Raw genomic sequence first — 20,718 nt, forward strand, 5'->3', positions numbered from 1 at the left:
TTGTATTGATTATAATATATTACTATATGGAATTTATTAGTAAACCAATGAATATTGATATCTTTAATATATAAAGTAGACTTTGTTCTTTGTTTCTTACCCTTTTTCTCTTCTTCTTTGGTTTTCATTCCAAGGGACTTTTTTTTTTTTTTAGTGTATTTTGGTGTTTTATCAATATTTTGTATTTTGAAAAATAAAATATTTTCTTTAAAAAAAAGGACAATCAACACTTGAGGTATGCAAGAAGGAAAACATTCAGAAATGCTTGTATTATTTTTCTCAACTATTGCAAGTAATTTTTGGATATTGTGCCCAAGAATAATTTGTGGGACCCTGGTAATAAGTACTCTCAAGCACCTCATCTGAAAAACTTTGAACAAACAATTTCAATTGAATCTTTCTCCCTCTGAAGCTAAGAGAATAGAAATTCTAAAATATTTCTGGTCTTCTTATAACTATGAACAAACAAATTAAAAATCCTCTCTAAATAACTTTCCAGCATCAGAAGTATATATTTTCCCAGAAGGGGAGGGGAGGGGAGGGGAGGGGAGGGACACGATTCAACGTACCACAACTCCAAACTGTTCTGGCTCACAGAGATCATCATATTCATTCTTCAGTTCAGCTAAGGAACTGAGTTCCTTTTGTTCAGGGAGATTCTTAACCAAGTTCTAGTGTGAGAAACAGAAAATTAGGATTACTGCTGTCCTCTCCCTGTTTCTCAGATACTAGGGAGGAAAGTCAACAATTAGAGGTATACATACTGTCTCACATGCACACACATCTTCCTCCAAATATACAACAGTGTCTTCAATAGTATGAAAAAGTGGTTTGCAATAGTTAAAAGATTGGGTCTCTTGAATGTCCTAAACTTGAAAAATGCATTATAGCTTCAAAGGATTATTTTGATATTTATTGAGCAATTATGTTCTTCATGAAAAGCAGATTTTTTTTCTTAATTCACAGGCAGGCAATCCAGAGATATTCACATTTTAGGAATTATTTCATTCGCCACCCATTCAATATACTGAAAACATTTCTGCAGAGTTTTAGCAAAGGATTGTGTATATCCTGGCTCTGAATATAATGGGGGGATATATTATAACCTTGAAACATTAGACTGTGTGCCAGGAACATGCCAATAGTCTCTTTCCATATGCCCATTCCACTCTTGGGCGTGAAAGAGACGCTTCTGTGTGATTCATGAAATTGCATTTCCTATTCATTCCTTCTGAAAAATTGTTCTATAAAGCCTTATATCAAAACAATTACAAATTATACATCAGGGATACTTCATTCCAGATTCTGGAGCCATCACTGATAAAATTCTCTTCCAGGTAACTGTTGTTGCTGTTGTTATTGTTATTCCAGAATATCTTAATGAAGGTAGTAACAGTAGGGTTTTATAAGCTGTTCAGTTAGGGTATATTTTGGAAGACTTTGGGTGATAAAAAAATAATAATGGCTGCTTCAAAAAGATCCTGAAAGGATACCTAACTAATAATTGAAACCCACCCTGATCATTGCAAATTTATTAAAAGCATTTCCTTTCAACAGCCTTGAATTATTTTATTTATTATGGGGGGGGGGGGGGGGAAGGTTGTAGCACCTGCCAAAGTGCAATATGTACTTTGGATAGCAAGGACTAGGTATAAAATGAAAATGAGAGAAAGCTAGGCTCCTGAGCTTAGAGATTATAGGAAAAGAGGGAAAGTTCAGGGAATACAGGAACAGAGGAGGATCAACTTTCAACATTCAGCATCAGAACTGAGTAAAGAATTGTTAGTGGGCATTTGCACCCAGTTGGGATTATTACAAAATTTTGCTCTAGCAAAGTTTGCTGTCAACTGCTCAATAGTTCTTAGTTCTCCGGCCAGAATGCTCTCACCGTCACCTCTAACACATTGGGAAGCATAACAATAGGTGGAAACTATTTTTAATATGATGCCATTTGCCCTAACAGCACAAAGGAAAAATCCTCCTTGTGCTTTAGAAGGAAAATGCATGCGGATCTCAACTATATAGTCAACTGCGAACATTCAAAAGGGAACAAGTATCTACACACACTGACAGTTGTGCTGCAATTGTGAGCTCTGTGTTGTTTCAATAAAATATTGAAACAACACTTCTGTATTGCTTACCAGATATATCTGCTTAAAACACTTTTGTTGTGTAGATAGGCTATGTGAGTATAAGGAGAAACTTAAGATAAAACACATGCCACAGTGAATAGCTCAGAAGCTATACCTAAGGTCACTTTTAATGTGACTGGCTTTTCTGTTTCCTACAAATCAGGCAGAGTGAAATAATTTTATAAATACTCTGGAGCAAGGTGCAAATGCAATTCATCAACACCTGCTACAGCAGGACATTGTGAGTTCTTTCACTCTCACTAAACTGCAAGAAAAAATAATTTATATTGCAACCAACCATCATTACCAAACATTTCACCAACTGTCAACAGCCTTCAAGCTTCTCATCCCTGTTATCACTGTGAAGACAGTTATGGGATCCAGGATATACCCAAAAGCTAAAATGTACTTAAGAATAATCAACCTCAGATGGAACAAAGAGTGCTTGAGTTAAATAATATGTTCCAGAGCCGTTCACTGCTTCCATTCATAAAAATAGATGAAAATGTCATTAGTGCAGAGAGGACAAACGAAAGTTACAGCCTTTAGAGAATATGCAGTCTCCATTACAAGGTAGCTATGACAATTGTTCGCAGGTCTCATTCCATACATGAACCCCTTATCTCAGCACATTCATAGTTACATTATAGTTCAACATTTTACATAAAATCTCTTTTTGAGTGGCACCTTACACATCCAGCTAGAGAGAGGAAAGTAAAAAGCAAGGATTTGTGACAGCATTGAAACACCAATGTATTCCATCTCTCATGCTTCATATCTCTAATTTTGCAGTATGTCAGCACAGTGATGTTAAAAACCACTCATTAAACAGAACTGAGACATTCAACTACTTTTCACATTTCTGCAATAATTTAACAGCATTCCAGAAACTTTATTTTCTTAAAATGTTAATTGAACACTTAAAGGTTAGTTAAGTGAAAATATTGAACCAGGTGCCCTTTCTTGCATTCAAAAATATAACCTTTCCTTCCTGTCTCAAAACATCTCATTAAGTTACGCAGTTCTTGGCCATATTTGTGGCTTTTCTTTATTAAACCTATCATAACATATACAGATGAGTTCTTTCACAAATTCAAATGAAAGCTTTGTTTTCAATTCAAAGTTATTTCTAACAGGCTCTGAATTGGTGTACTGAACAATTTTGATTCTATGACTGCTTATTATATTTTTTATTATATGCAGCATCAGAATACTTCATAAAAAAATCAGACTATTTGTCAATCTACTCCACTGTTGCCTATCCTGATTCTTGTTCTCTATAACCCCATGCTTTCTGGATATAGTGAAGCAAAATTCAGATTAACTAAATTATTGAGATGACTAAAAAGAGATGACATAAATAATTAGGTCGTTGCAGTATGCTAAACAGGAATTCTAAATTATTATGAACCAACATGCATATTTGTGAATGCGGTCCTCCCTCCCCCCGCTTTTTTTAAGGATTATCTGCATTCAAATTTTTCAACATGTTACTTTGGTCATAAACTAGAATTTTAAACACACCCCTCTCAAGGCACACAATCCTCACATTTGATGGGAGTTTTAACATGATCCACACCCAACCTGAAATGCTCAGAGAGCTTCATAAAAGCATTCTGAAGAGTTAAATTTGGTTCAAAGAAAATGTCATGGTAACTTACCTGAATTAATGCTTCACTTAGTTTTGCTTCATCTACTTCCAATATAATATGCTTTATTTCTTCATAAGGCATGCGGAAAGATCCCAGGAAAATAGCTAAAATGACACACCATCATAAGAGAGGACTATTAAATGAATGCCTCTTGTGCATTTTAAGGGGAAAAGTATGGATTTTATCAAGTACTATTAATCTGAAGACAAGGTACTATCTATTGCTTTTATGCAATGAAGTTACAGAGTGAAGGATAAAATATAATTTAGAAATGTAAGCAGCATTATACAAGTCTGAGGATAACTGTACAATATCTGAAAATGATGCTTTTGTTTTTTAACTGTATTAGAAACAAATATATTGAAAATGTTAATGCTGTTGAGTTCTAACGTTTTAATTCTTAGATTCCTGAAAGGAAACAATCACCACCAAATTGAACACGAGTCCTCATGAAGAGGCAACCATATCTACGTCAGCCAAAATGTGGCTAAGATCTTTGTGACATGGTTATTTTCATAAGTTTCTGTTGGAAGAAGTGGTATCTCTGCAGAATACAGCTAATGAAAACAAGGGCAGAGAAGACAATTTAACCCATTCCATTATAATGGTTTACTTCTAAATATCAAACAATAGATATGCTCTTTATACTATTTTTGAAAAGACTGAAAAAGCTCAAATGAGCCCTATATAAAATATATTACATACACAAATTTTGAGCAGTCTTCCCATCCAATATTCTTAACTCTTTAACTTTCTTCTTGGGCAGGATTATCTTCCTTTCCTCCACATTCTCCACTGTCTTTTTAACTACAAAGCAAAAGCAATATCTCTGGTTATTTACACACATTGAAACCTTTAAAATGCCACAACTGATTTTCTATAGGTTCTTAAGACCTTGCATAATTAAAACCACAAAATATCAAGTGAATATGCACGTTTAAAAAAGACAGGATAAGAGGGTCTTGTTTTTAAATTCAAACTTCTTTATTTTTTTAAATTTTAAGTTTTAATTCAAAACTTTAATTTAATTTTTTTTAATTAAAGAAAAACCTTTGCTTTGGGATCTAAAACATGTTCTTGCTAAAGCCAGGCTACTATGGGGTAATTGAGAGTTTCAAACCAATTCCAAAATATACTGTTGGAGAGCCATCCGCCCTTTCCATCAACCCAGCTATACTCAACTGGTTGTTGCTAAGATCTAAATGGTTTACCACCATTTCTATTTCAGCATGTTAGAGCCTCCTACTGGCCACAGCCACACAATGCCAAACTGTATTTTACTTATTCTACAATCATGCAAGCTACTTTAAAACACAGCCAAGGGAACTGAAAAGAGGTACAGCTGTTGGGGAAGGCAGAGTTAAATGCTTCATGAAACAAAGTAAAAGCAGGCATCTATATTAAACCTGTTGGTAAGCAACCAAGATTTTGTTTTCGGTTAATCCTGAGATCTATTTTGCGAGCAATAACGCATTTGTTTATTGAAGCTGGAGACGGAAAGCTGATGCAAGATGCTGTAAGAGATTGTTTTCCAGATGACGCTTGTGTTATGTACTACCCGTGCAGCTGAGGAAAGAATATGCTGTTGTCCTGCCTACCCCTGAAATTAATGGATCCCCCAGAAAGGATAATTTTATTATGACACCTGCTTTATACTTGCACTTGTAACCATGTCATTTGCCAGTGTGAACCAGAAATGTAGAGGAAATTAAACCCAGCCAATTGTTCTGGTGACAAGGAAAACCCAAAAGAAGGCTGTAATGGTTCAGAGACTTAATTAAGTAAAACTTCACTATTAGCCTATCCCAAAATCTGGAAACACATGGGTTTTGAAAATTAACAGCTGCATTCTACTTAATGTACTCTCACACCTGATCATTAACTCAATTACTGAACTCCATTAAACATTACCTTTACACAATTTAATGGTTATAATGTTAAGACAAAGCAAAATATTGTACATCAGCGGTGACAAGATACGGTAGAGGGTAAAATGCTCAAATAAGGAATTTTAAAGGGTACGCTTCTCACCCTGGCATGTAAAACTGAACTGTAAAAATTATTTTGATTTGGTTTATTAAAAGGTCCTCCTGGAGCTCAAGGAGATATACACAGCATACGTCTGGTTTTGTTTGTTCCCAGAACAACTCTGTGGGGTTGGTTTTGCTGAAAGAGAGTGACTGGCCCAAAGACACCCACTGAGCGTCCATGGGTGAAGGTGGAGCTGAAGCTGGGTCTTCCTGTCCTAGCACAACATCTTAAACATCACATTGCCTACAGCATTACTTGATCCATCTAGTAATGTAAGATAAAAGAACATCAAGTTTCCTCAATTCTATCTTCAGCTGTCCAATTTTTACACAACAAGTTAAACTTATCTTTACACAATCCCATGATAAATGTCAAAATATATTTCTACCTTACTGCCTAGAAAGTGTATCATCCAATTTACCATTCCTGGGTAAGAAAAGGTTAGCTTCCACACTCGTGATCACCTCCCAATACAAATCAACAAGCAAAAGTGTTATCAGTATAGACTAACAGATCACTGCTAAATCTTAATTCCATGATCCCAACAAGTTTAATCATTTATAATTATTCACATCAATCATTCAGAATGAGATCATTTGAGCTAGTTAACATTTCTGCCTTTTTCCTTCTCAAACTGTGCATCCTTAGTAACAATTTATTTGATTTGATTAATCAATGCATAACCTGTCTTTTTGCTTAGGGAAGCATTCGTGTTGACTTTCAACAATAATATATATAATGTACACAAATATACGCAACCATGTTCATTTACAAAATAACACTACATGCTTTTGTCCCACGCAAAGGACACAACTGTCCAAACCAATGATTAGACTATGCTGACAACTCTGCTTCCCCTGGGGAAGTATTTTATAGAATAGATCCATGAAGCAATACCTTTAGCAGAAGAGTAAGAGTTATATACAATAGCAGGCATAATGAAAGTAAGCTGCCAACTAAGACAGAAAGATCTGTGATTTTGACAAATACTTGCTAACATTTAATAGAAAATAGTGCTGCCAGATATCTTGGAGCTTGATAGTCTTTAAATGGTCACCCGGGTTTTTATATACTAATTCTGTCACTTTGTGAACTTCTTAAATATTTCTTGATCTAGGGTCACCCACCCAGTTTGGTACAAGGAGAAGCAACAGCTACAGGCAAACAGTGCCTAGCCATTATCATAAAATCATGTTAATGTTTCATCAGAAAGTAAATTTCAAATCCAGTTCTCTTGAAAGCCTGCTTTCCCTACTTAATAGCAGTTGCTCCTAGAAATTAAGAATAAAGTTTTTAGTCCATTTTTGTATTATGTTATTTAATGCTGAAAAAATTGGGGAAGTCCATTTTGATGAACTTCCTTATAAAAGTCCCCTCCCCCTTTTCAGGGAGGTCTCAGTGGAACTTTTCTTTTTCTTTTTCCTTTTGCAGAACATAATGAAGCAGGCCACTCTAGCGTCAGTCTCTCTGCAGCCCCAACCACCTGCAATATTTATGATATTTTGTCTGAGAAATCATTCTTCCTCTTAGTAAAGTCGACACTGATACGAAGGGAGCTACCATATTCAAGATATACTGCATTTGTTCTGAAATATTTATTTGAAATACTGTCACCTTAATATGATTTTCTTGATAGGCTATGCTCTTTTACATGGAAGAAATGCTTTTGCTTTAAATAGGGGGGAAAAAAAAACCAGGGACAACAAACTTGTAGCCAGTACTAGGTGCACAGAACAACGTGCACCTTCTCTCTACAAGCCGCTTTCTACAAGCAGAGTAATTATTTTCACAGAAAAATGTTGCCTTTCCCCAAGGCTCATTGTTCTTGTTGGAAATGTAAACCTCAGCACTATTATTAATTAAGTTGCAGAGGTCTCCTGTAGCTCTGAAAATGCATTTGCTTTACTTATACTTGAAAGACACACACATATACACACTAAAGCTACTAAACCCTCCCTCCCCCCACAAAAAAATTGTAAGGTGCAGGTTACTATCAGGGGTAGAACCAGAGTTATTAATACAGAGATCCCTTTGCTCTCATCAACTTCCATAAAATTATGATGGGGCATACAAGACCACAGAAGAGTAAGTCTCTCAGCACTGTTCAAATATTTGCAACGGCTCAGATTATTGTTCAGTTCCTGCTTTGCCATTATCAAATACTGCACTGCATGTCAGTAAGTCAGAGAAAGTTCCACCGCGCAAAACTATTTTGTGTGGTCTGTATGATCCAAGGGATGTAAAAGGGAGCAGGCAAGTTATGGTTCTATGGTGGCAACCATCCTCTGCAGAGAACCTCTGGCCACGTCAGCTCACAGGGTGAAGCAGAGCTCTATACGTGGAACGCTGTACTGAATACTGAATGATGAAACCACAGTGCAACTGAAGAACCCGGAGTGTAATAACTGGAGGTCAGTACTGCACTGTTTAAGTTTCCTCAAGGTGATAGTCAGATCTAAATTTTGTTCTCATGAAGTTATAAAACACCGTATTTAACAAATGAGCAAATTACCTTCCAGGCACGTCTCCGTCATGATGTTTTACCCACACTTAATTAAAGACAGGCAAACAATCAAGCATTCGGAACCAGTTGTAGTATGCAGAGAAAATGAATAGAAAACATCGCGTTCTGCTGCTTTTATTTCTCTAGTCAGTCTTATTCTTTTAAAAATAAGGGAGAAGGAGATTCTTTATTAGCTATTAGCCTTTTAACATTATTCAATACCATGTTTAAGTGGCTGTCTCCTCCTCCATTAGGTTGCCAGGATACAAATTCATTCATTTTCTTCAACAATCAAATTCATTTTCAGGATGACATATAAAGAAAGCCAACGGTATTATTTCTATGAAGCACTTAATACTTCAGTAATGACAATATTTCTCTGAATTCTAAATGTGTATGTACGTGTACATGTGTGGCGTGTATGAAAATGCAACAGACCTCAATCAACCTCTTGTTTATTTGTCGAAGTGTTTAGTTTTGAACACAATCAGGGTAGCAAAATGTTCAGGAGGTATACACTAAACCAGTGCTTTTCAAACTTGGCAACTTTAAGATGGGTGGACTTCAACTCCCAGAATTCCCCAGTCAGCTGCCTGGGGAACTCTGGGAGTTGAAGTCCATGCATCTTAAAGTTGCCAAGTTTGAAAGACCCTGCACTAAACTAAATCCCTGGGAAAATCCCAAGACAAAGTCATCTCTGGTTCTCCTGCTGAGAGATTGTTGGCCAACGGCTTTTGAAAGATCTGCTTCGTATCTGCATAAATAAAGTATTACAGCATCCACAAGTTTTTCCAAGGTTCCTGCAGCTGCTTCTGTGTCTGGATATGCACGCACAGACAACACTTCCAATGAGACTAGCAGGGAGGCAATGTGATTGTGTGCACACATGCACAGCTCTGAAGCAGCACTGAAAAGGATGTAGCTGCTTTAACACTTCAAGAACAGTGTTTGTGCTTACATGCTTTGTGAAGCACCTGTTTTTTGGAACAGTTTGAACATCTCTATTAAGTATTAGTCATTGCACTGTAAGTTATTAATAATTGCCCTATTACTTTAGACAAATTGCATGGTTAATCATTCTAATACATTTCCTCTAAGTATTTTGTTTCTTGGACCTGCTAACAAACATGTATTTAAATTGTTACCGGAGTAACTCTGAAATCAACTTCACTTAATAATTCAGTGTTGAAGACGAGTAATAAAGTTAGGTTACCCTAAAAAACAGCTACGGGTATGTGATTTAAATGCAATTCATTGCTTGAATAATTGTGAAGGGAGAAGTATTGGTCATACTGCAGTTAAAATCAGGAAGGGGGAAGGCAAGATTGGACAAGGAGCAGACGATTACACAGACAATAGAAGCAAAAACACAAAATGGGACCACTGAACCATGGCAATGAGACTGACCAAAATAAACTGATAGGACTATTCTGCAAATTCAGAAACATTCATTACTAGACAGTATGACTGGACATACTTAGAAAGGCAGTTAATTCTCAACAACAAATGAGAAACTAATCTCTCCTGGACCATACTTAGATTTATCATTCTCTTTATTCTTCTTCTCCTCCAACAAGATATAACATTTGCTTGTTTGTTTATTGACTATTCTGCAGCCTTATAATACTAATACAATACAGCCAGTAAACATACAAGACCCACGTGATAAATCTACAAGATAAACATGAATGCCATTTAAAGAACGGCTAAATAGATGTTCCAGCATACAGTTCCAATATTCATAAACAAGGGCTCTTATTTAGTTCTAATCACAAAGTGTTGCTTGGTCTATGGGAAACATCTTGTCTCCCAATATAACAATCCAAGATACAATTCCAGACTTAGCTAGTGGGTACTCAATTGGGCTTACCATCTGAAAGACTTTCTCTGCTGTTCCTTTTGACCCTCAACCAAAGGGAAGATGCTTTTTGGCACACAGCAGCTTAATTCCCTTTCTATTCTAGAAGAAATTTAAAAAAAAACACAAAAACAACAAAAAACAACAACAACAAACAACAACAAAACCAGAAAGCTGCTTTATCAACAGCAGATAACCCAAAGGACTAGGGCACTGTTCACCTTCTCAGCCCAAAAAGCTGAAAGTAAAAGAAATCTAGCAGTTATATTGGAAGCACTATTAGTGAAACCAATTTCAGGAAGATGAGCTAGTTCTTGGGTAAATGCCACTTAATATCTTGCTCGACATCAATAAATTTAGCAATACCATCAGCGTTTCGAGAATCAGCTACAATTGATACATGATGCTAGAATAGGTGTTTATGCAGAATAAATCTTGAAAAGATCTTCATCCGAGATTTTCAAAACATCTGCTAGCCACTCCCATTTTCCAACCCCTTTACCAGCAGTGACTGTAGGAAGCATCTGTATTTTCTTCTGTGTAATGAAATTACACATTGCATCTGCATTTGTAGGTAAATGCACTTTCTCCCAGGGACTAATCAGGCTGTGTGCAGACTTCTTCTATGTGTATTAATGGGTCTAACTACAGCTAGTATATATGCTGCCTGTGTGTGTGTGTGTGCTACTGTTTCTCCTTTGTGTTACAACTCTGTGTCTGCCTATATGGGCCAGGAAGCACAGGGAAGGGGCATATGCTCTATTCTGGGTTGCGTGACCAGGAAGGTGGAGGGTAGGTGGCATAAAAGTGAGGCAGATTGCTGCATTTAAAGTTATTGTCCATCTGCCTCTCCCAGGGGGATGTATTGGATTTTTCTTTTTTTTTTCTGATTTCTTTTTCTTTGCAGCCTCCAGCTGGGTTTGGTCAATTTTCAGACCCATTTTGCTGGCTTCCCACCACACCAAATCTAGTCCCATTCTGCTCTAAGGGAATTTGATTTTTATATGTCACGGGGCTGCCCCTGAAGAGTATCTGGAAGCTTCAACTAGTGCAAAATGTGGTGGTGTGGGCAATTATGTGTGTTCCTAGAACTGAACACCTTACACTGCTGCTCTGTGAGTTGCACTGATTGCCAGCTTGCTTCCAGGTTCAAGGTCCTGGTTTTGACCTGTAAATCCCTACATGGGATCACGTAGTTAAATCCCGACATGGGATTATGGCATGGGATCAGGCTATTTGAGGGACCACTTCTCCCTGGTTACATTTACCCATCCCATCCGGCCTGGGAGGAATTACAAGTTCCGTTTGCTATGGAGTTCCATCTGACAGGACCCAGGAGGAGATCCTTTTTTGCTGCTATGCCCACCCTTTGGAACATCCTCCCCCCATAGTGAGATTGGCTCCAACTCTTTCATTTTCTGGAAATTCCTTAAAATTTGGTTTGGGGGATCCCATGGAAATAGGGAGCCTGTGAAATGGCTATATTGCATGTAAGACCTTGAAGGCACTCTCCCGTAGTCTTATTTATATGTTTTGTTTAATGGTTTTTAAAGTTTGATTTTTAACTGTTCTGTTTTTATATTGTATGCCACCCAGAGTCACATCTGTAAGATGGGCAGCTATTTAAATTTTACACACACACACACACACACACACAGGGTATATCAGAAGTCAGGCCCCACAGGCCAATCACAATATGCGTTATTACTGTTGGCTGCACAGTCAGCCTGTTGTTTAGACTGGATTTGGAATTTTTATCCACCTATCCAGTCCTTCCCAAGGACCCAAGATAGGGAGATGTTGCTGGTTGATGGTATTAAAAGTATCATGGCAGGATGGAACCTGTTCCAAGTAAAGCTGAGTTTTGCAACTGACTGATGGTATTTTTGTCAATGCCGATGGTCTTCAAATGGTACTCCAGATGTTTTGGGATTGCACCCAAGGAGCCTATTACTACTGGTACTATCTTTGCTTTCTTTTGCCACAGTCGTCCTACTTCTATTTGCAGGTCTTTGTATTTTCTCCAGTTCTTTCTCTTATATTCTGCTGCCTCCAGGTGTTGGGATGTCCACTATCCAGACTTTTTTGTCTTTCTTATCAACAATTGTTAAGTCTCAAGTGTTGTGTGGCAGGTGCTTGTCTGTTTGAATTCTAAAGTCCCAGAGCACTTCAGCTTCTTCATTTTCTATGATTTTGTCTATTTTGTGGTCCCACCAATTCTCACTTGCAGGCAAATGGTATTTCTTGCAGATCTTCCAATGCACCATTGTTGCTACTTGTCATGCTGTTCTTTGTAGTCAGTCTGTGCGATCTTCTTGCAGCAGCTGACTAGGTGTTCCACTGTTTCTTCAGCTTCTTTGCAGAGGCAGCATTTGCTGTCTGTTGCTATCTTCTTGATACTGGCTTTGTATGCATTTGTTCTTAAGGCTAATAAAATCCATATGGAACAAGAACAAACAAGACAGAGGAACAGGACAGCAAGTATAACTTAAGATGCTCTAGGAGCCTTCAGTACCTCTGGACTAATGATTAATTTCATATACTCTTTCAGATACATATAGTACCAGTCATATCATTTGACTGTAAAACCAAAGCAACTTGTTTAAATTACCTACTTCCTTTCAAAGGTCCAAAGAGATAAATTCTGTTTGTCCTCACAGTGAGATTACTTAGACAGAAACATCTAGATTCCACACAATACACAATTTATGGGCAAAAACATGATTATCCTTCCTTCAGAGGCTTTAAAAACAGATTGAATAAAGTCATGTATGAAGATTCAACAATCAACAATTTATGAATACAGTTCAACTGGTTCAAACAAGACCACACATCAAAACCTAAATAAAGCAGATTGACACACTAACATGGATATGGGAAAAAAGAACATAAAAAGAAAAAAAAAGGAAAAATAGAATTCCTTTGCAACTTGACTGATCGCTGTGAATGATCCTAGTGACAGGCTCTAATAAAGTATTAATATACCTTGATTGCTGGTAAATCCCACTCCCCTTATTTGCAAAGACATAACCTTCAGCTAGTTCTTGGGAGAAAAACAACAACATCATGGAGGATGAAGCAAGCAAGATACAGAGAAGGCTGTGTGAGCAGTTAAGGAACCCTGAAAAGATTTATGCTGTCATTTTGGAAATACACTGCAGGATCAGCTGCTTTGTGGCCTGGTATAAAAATACATTTGTTTTCATTAGGATCTGCTGATATATTATCAATAGCGTTATCACAATGTAACACGTCACACGTGAATCAATTCTTAGATCTTAGGATACTTATTATCCTTAAAAACTAGTTTATTCTACATCTGATCTGCTCCCTTCAGCTAACAATCACAATGTTTGCGATATGCTTACACGTGGGCAGGATTTAGCCTCTCTTCCCTCCCCTTCCTGTGGTCACTTCTGGTTGTGGTTGATGTTGTTCATCATGACCACTGCACAGTTCCCACCCGCCCACACCAGGTAATTTTGCTTTTCCACATTACAAAGATAAACTGCTAAGAATGGCCCCAAATTTTATATCTAAAAGGCACAACAAATTTATGCCTCTCTGAACACATTTCCTTTATGAGACAAGAGAAAATATGCCAGAGGTTGGACATGCTGGTAAACTGCCACGGAATTTAACTCTGATGCGGAAGCAATATTGTGGTTGTTGAATTCAGTAGAGACCTCAAAGTGGGAAATTCATATACTGCATGCATTAAGAAATACGTGAATCCAAATATTCCTAGATTATTCATCAAGCTCCCATTCTTCACTAATGATGATCAAAATCAGTTTGCTTTAAGGACGAAGAAATAAATTGACAACTCCTCACAAAAGATGTGTACGGTTGTGATGCACGTTTTATGTACAGGCTTCTCTGTGTGTTTAATCGTTTGCTGCACTGTCTGAAGGTCTTTAAGGAACAAATGGCATCATATTATCTCAAACGGTCTAATCAACACACTTTTCGCTCTCTGCCAGCTTCTTTTATTCAGCTTTGCAGATAGTTTTGGTCAGGGATTTCAAAATTAGTATTCTGAAAGAAACTCTGTTCTTTCTTAATATAGAGGTATAATGGGGACATAAAGTTGTGCTGATGAGGAATATTATGAATTTCCAGAAGTTTCTATTAATGCTCAACTGAGGCATGAAACTGTAACAAAAGGCCATCATGCATGTTTGAAAATATACGCAGGTTATTACCAATATATATAAACCATCAAATTCATCAGGATTATCAGCTTTCTGCAGCATTTCAATATTATAAATGCATTCAAGTCCTATTTTTATTTCATTGCCCCATTTAGAATCTAAATAGTCTTAAGCCTCATACCAAACTAAATTCACTTAAAACAGATTAATATTTAGCAAGGCACTTGAAGAAAAACAAGCGATTGCATTGCCTTTTCAAATGCTGGTATTTTGGAATAGTTTTCCCAGATCATTAAGAACAGATCTCAATTGCCCATGTTTGCATGACATAATAACGTATTAATCATGGCTTAATCCACAGTGATCCCCATTTGCAGCCAGCTGAGGGACGCTGTACAACCTTTCCTGCTTTGCTCCTTCCTTGGCTCAAGAAATTAAGCACAGCTTCCTGACAGACAATTTAAAACAATCCAAGATCTGAAGCCAATTTTATACTAAGCTTTAAAGATAGCTTGTAAGCCTGGCTTACATTCGGAAGTAATTAACCATACTCCTCAGTATGGATGTAATGAAAGTTTCACTTAATTGTAGCTTTTGTTTTTGTTTACCCACTTGAACAAAGACAGAGATGTAGCACAGATGTTCAAGCAGCCTGCACTAGCACACTTCAAGGACAACGTGGTTTATTAAGCTTTTAGATACTGGGTGTATGTAGCAATGTCTAAGCATTTTTTTCTTCTTCTTTTGTGACCACTGGTGAGTTTCTCTTGATATTCATTATACTAATTTAGATCTTATATGCCACACTTTCTCTGCCCAACAATAAATTTAAACCAAATCACATCAGGATTTTTCTCATAATAGAAAATAGCTGTTTCTTCCTCTCTTACAGATTTTGACTGCGTTTTTTTTCTTCCTAATTGTCTGTGCATTATCCAAATAAATATTCTTTGCTAATCACTTTCCTTTCCTTTGTCTGAAAATCATGAAGCAGCACACTGTAGTAAAAAGGCCTGCATCTTATTGACATAAACCTTATCATAATTAGCTCAAGAAAATAAAACTTAGTCTTTTTCAAAAAAAAAATCCATTTTATTTGATCCTAATAAAAAAGTAGCCTATTCTAGTTATTTGACTCATACCAACTTCTTTTTCTAATGGTCCAATGCAGTTGTCTACCATACCTTTTGAAGATGAAAGAACAGAGAAGTAAAGAGAAAAGTAAACAAATTACTGGCCTAATTGTTCTACATTTTTCTAATTATGTGTTGCAGAACACATGAAAAGGGGGATACGATTCTGATTCTAATACCCATTAGTTAAACTTACTGAAATATGTACACACAGATCGCAATGCAAAAAACAATGTTTATAGTGATGATAGTAATGATCTTTTATGTGGAACATCACTGACATAGCTTTCCCCACAACTTTCCTATAATATGAAAGTTGAGGTATATTTTTAAAATCTCCAAATGGCCTAAGTTCTGAATTTCTTTTCATTAAACTCATGCAAAAATCATCCTCTATAATATAGATGGCCCATAGATCAAGACTACTTATACGAATGTATCCATATTTCATGCTAATTAGTCCCTGAACACATAATCTCTCTCCCTTGAGTGTCCATCCAGTACATGTGTCTCTGTCCTCGACTGCTCATTAAATTTGCCACAGTTCATTTGAGCACCGTATCATTTTGACTGAATTAGACATTTTAGAATCCAGAGGCTCTTGCTCACTTCCTCCTGCGGATTTCTTACAAAATCTTTACAAGCAGAGCTCTGGTTCTGCAGCAGAAATAATGTATACAGTAGTCAATATGTTCTCTAAATGAATAAACAAGGTTATCACAAAGGTAGACCAATGTCCTTAATGCCTCAATTGTGCATTCAGGTTATATGCCCTGGATCTGACAGGTTCTGAGAAGCAGCAATCCTTATTCTGTTTAATGGGGACCTTGGAGACCAACAAGGCTGAGAAAAATACAGGGCTTAGTGTTATACTGAGGCATCTCCTCAATAATTGTAAATCCCAAAATCACTCATCCTGCCCCCCCCCCCAATCTCTGTCACTATTTAATTTTAACATGGACCATATTAAACAGAGAATGCTCCTTAGTAGCTAAGATAATATTCCCATCTGTCTGGATCATATACAAATTAATTCTCCACAAATATCAGTAGGTGGTTAGAATGGACTAACACGGCACAGGCAGATCTCAAGTGCATTAGGTGAATTTATTTCCTAGTTGTGTTGCTATGCTAGCTTTCTTTTTGCCCTCTGCCATGCGTTAGAGAAAGCCAGTTCCTAGAGGGGCAGCTTTTCTTTCACAAATAGTAGCATGCTCAAGATAAGGCCCTCTAACCCCTCAAGAACCACAGTCATGATTCATACTGACAATTTTCAGTATGCAAAAGGTCTCTATGCAGAAAAACTCTTGTTTTCATACGGAGAAAAAGCTTCTGCTCATTGCATGTCAAAGGTAACCTTATGTCTTATCTTGCTAATTGGATTGCCGGGGCCCCCACAGTTGTCCATCCAAGGCTGGAAAAGTGGAGATAATGACACCGTTGCAGATACTGCCAATAGCAAGTTCTGTAACGTAACCCTGTGTGGTAAACAACCATTTGACTGGAAAGCTGTATCCTTCAGTACAATAAGCGTAAAGGGAGGGACACTCCTAACAGTAAGGCAGCCTATTGTAAGACTGAGCAGTTAGGACTGGGTGCACAGCTTTTTTTTTTTTTTTTTTTTTACTACAAAGTCCACACTTGATTTCGAGTGGTATAATGGGACTACTTCTCCCTCAAAAAAGTAGTCACCTAGCCTAGAGCAAAAACTGAATTTGTTTTCATTTCATTTCTCTTCAGCTAAAATTAAATAAAGCAGATGCAGTAACTCTCTAAGTTATTATATTTAATAATTTAACCTCTGTTACATTAAACATGGATAGTTGGTAACCAGTTTTGAAGGTCTGTGGGAGCCAAACACAAGGCCTTCATGAAAACATGTGGTCCTTGAGGCTCAGCTGATGCACTTCTAGTTTATTCTATGAGAAGAAAATGTAATACATTGTGCTACAATGTAGAGACCACCATTGTTCTACTCCACAGGAAGTGACAAACTTAAAGTTGTGAAGCAGAAACTGGTTCTGCAGATTTCTAGAACTTCTATCCTTATCGAAGAAATTAAAAAGGTTTCCTGAAATGCTTCCAGTAAAGACTGAATGCATTTGTGACATATTTTGTGATGATGTGATAGAAGGAAAGGCTTCTCCGGTGGCTGTTTTCCAACTGTCTGTTGAACAAAAGAGGAACTCAGTGTTTACAAGCGTCACTATGGCTGCAAGCATTGGTTTGGTTGGGCATCAGTGGAATGTTCCTCCTTATGGAGTCCTTTTGTGGAAGGATGAATGAAATGGCAACTGATGCTCTCTCAATCAAAATAGACTCACATCCCCCTACAACAGAAGCAGGTGCGATCAAGCAGCCAGTGTTTGCCCAGTGGCTTCTCAAACAAAAACTTTAACAAAAGAGAGAACATGCAAGCAATTCCTGGGAGGCCCACACAGCAAATCTCTTCAACAATAGCCCAGCTGCAGTAAAACCCCATCCATCATTCTTAAGGTCAATTTGCAATCCATACTCTTCTATAGAAAAAAAAATCGTGAAAGCTCAGTGAGAATAGGGTTCAACATCTAGAGATGAATTCTGTTATATAGCTATTTTTTTTAACACAACTATTTACTCTTAGTGATTTAAATCTTAAATAAAATAGGGCAATAAAAGTGGGGGGGGGAGGGTAAAGAGATGATCAAGACTGCACTCCTTTGCAAAATTTCTTGGCAGCGAGGTCTACTGAAAATCAGTGGGCCTTGCTTCCAATTAAGCATCCATCAGATAGGGCTGCAAGAACAAGAGTACAGAGACATTATTCTAGAGTTATAAATCAGCAAGGAACACATGGAATTCCAGCCAATTTCAGATATACCCACAAAGCATAAACAGGTATGCTTCAATGTATTTAGGGGCTACATAAGACACTTACAATAACTATAACTGTCCCCCCCCCCCCGACAAACTTTTAAACATTCTCAACTGGAATTAATAGCAGATTTATTTATAACTTAACAGTTGTTCTACATATATTTTGAGACACAGTCGAAACTGCAATTTAAAAATTGGGTGATCTCTAACTTAAAAAAATGTTTTGTCTTAACATAGGATGACAAACCAGTATTGTACCACTGAGTTACCAATAACTTAATGGCAGAGTACTAAAGTCACAAACACATGCCACTTCATCATCTTTCATATTTTGATCTAACATTGGTAACCCAGATACAATCTAGTTACATTTCCGCACCTGAGGATTCATATCTGCTTTGCTTCAAACTATATTCCCCAGATATAAACTTCCCACTTAGCCATCGTCATCTGTCTGCCATTCACAGACATAATGGGGTATGTGGAAGGATGAAAAGAAAGGAAAATCCACGCTGGAGATATCAAGCATGACCTATCAGAAGATCAAGAGAGCCATCTGCAGTTTGAAACCCAGATGACTGTGATGGTTATTTATTCTTCTGTTTCCATCAATCACCTTTAGAGATTTCAAATTCCCAAGTCAGTGCCTGTAACACAGCAAGCATATCGCCCTTGTGATTAACATCCATTTGCAACTTCTGAGCCAGCCTTGTTCACATCTGTGCCCTCTTGTGGCTTTCATGTAAATCAGAGAGCGTTCTATCTGCACAAGGAAGAGCTATGGTTTGTTTTCTCCTTATGGGATGAAGATGCTTGCGTTAGCTCCAGAATTTTCCATCTCTGCTCTTTGAAGATGAACTATGCAACTTACACCCATAGGATATTTTTAAGCAGAAAGCTGTTGTACACAAATTCGTGAATCCTAATCAATTTCATCATCTTGCATCTGGACAGATTTCAACATTATTTTAAAAGTTGTCAGTTTCAAAAGCCGGACACCAAGCAGGTAAACTTCAGAGAGGTATTGTCATAGAAATAGGCAAAACCAAAAATGTTGCAATTTATGTTTGTTCATTTGTTTTAAAATTCACTACACCTAAGTGTGAGTACTCTTCTATTTTCTGAGAGAGGAAGTGAGGAGGAGCAAGTGCCAGCAAGTAATGTAAAAGGATGATGATGATGTTTCAGAATTTACTGTGGGTAAATTATACACCAATTAGTAACTTATTGGTCCATAAAACAAACATTTCTTTAGAGTGCTGCTATTATCCTTCACTGGCAAGGTGAGGCAAACTGAGGCAGAACTAATATAAATCTTTAGAGTAAAGGTTTAATTTGCTGAATAAAGCTTGATAATTGGATTACAATTTGCAATAAAAAATCAGAAATGCTGCAAAAGAGGAAGTACTTTGGATTATACTGATGACCCAAAACCAGAGAATAACAGGCAAACTGGCCACTTTAATTTCATTAGCAGTTTCTGGTTTTCCAGTCCTAATAGTAAACATAAAGGACTACAATTGGTCATGTCAAGAAAACAGCATGGATGATTCTATGTAGCTCACCAAGAATTAAGCTTAATTTAAATGTAACTTTAGTTTACTTTATATATTTAATGCGCTAGATCCAGGTGAAATGCCATTAACTTTAATGTGTCTACTTTAAGTACAATTATGGCTAGGTCTAATCTTGTGAATTAATCTGTCAAGAAATCAGCCTGCATAAATGAACTAGCTATGTCTTAGTCATTTGTGCCAAAGAACTGAGAAGATGTATCTTAAATCTCTCTTTCTCTCTCTCACACACACACATACACACAAAATTTAAATATGTTTCTAACAATTCTACATGTTATACCTTTTTACCAAATTTCTTTAGAGACTCATATCGTTTTCAATTATGCTTAATGACACCAGCTCAAAGTATACTTTTCTATTAATCAGTTAACTTTTATAGGCAATATATATAATGGGCAAAATGTATTGTTACTAGAGATTTGTAGAACATATTCTTTTCCATTTATGGAACAGCTTGGTAATTAACTACTACCTATATCATGATCCAACATGATATACGAAACAGAGGCATGTTATCCAAGATATTCAAGAAATTGGTGTTTAGTGGAATAAACCAACAATTGTTCAGTGTCTTATCCACATATATCACCTTGATCAATAAAAACAAACAAAATATAGTAATCAATGCAAAAACTATTAAATTAGTACTCTGACCATTTATAACTGAAAGCCTCCTGCTAAAACATTTGGCCAAGCAAACTGCTGAACAACTTCTAAAAAAATAAGACACTGGAAAACCAAAAACCTAGCTACATAGTTAATTTCTGTCAACATTCACCTTACAAAAATGACCTCAAAGAAGAGTTTACATTTAACCAATAT

At 36.9% G+C, this 20,718-nt stretch overlaps 1 protein-coding gene across 4 annotated transcripts in view; it reads right to left on the minus strand.

Moving 5' to 3' along the window:
• Positions 1–20,718, minus strand: part of DIAPH2 (diaphanous related formin 2) — a 259,065-nt gene that overhangs the window by 163,558 nt on the left and 74,789 nt on the right. For all 4 annotated transcript variants that reach the window (XM_088151773.1, XM_088151771.1, XM_088151772.1 and 1 more), the window contains 3 exons: positions 4,490–4,591; positions 3,794–3,888; positions 570–671 (listed from right to left, as the gene is read on the minus strand). In XM_088151773.1, the coding sequence (XP_088007899.1) occupies positions 570–671; positions 3,794–3,888; positions 4,490–4,591 (299 nt within the window). The remainder of the gene's footprint in view (positions 1–569; positions 672–3,793; positions 3,889–4,489; positions 4,592–20,718) is intronic.

This window comes from Python bivittatus, unplaced genomic scaffold, assembly GCF_059951505.1.
Source record: "Python bivittatus isolate LINGU-HERP-01145 unplaced genomic scaffold, Pbiv_v1 ctg000670_np1212, whole genome shotgun sequence".
In the NCBI taxonomy this organism is placed as follows: domain Eukaryota; kingdom Metazoa; phylum Chordata; class Lepidosauria; order Squamata; family Pythonidae; genus Python; species Python bivittatus.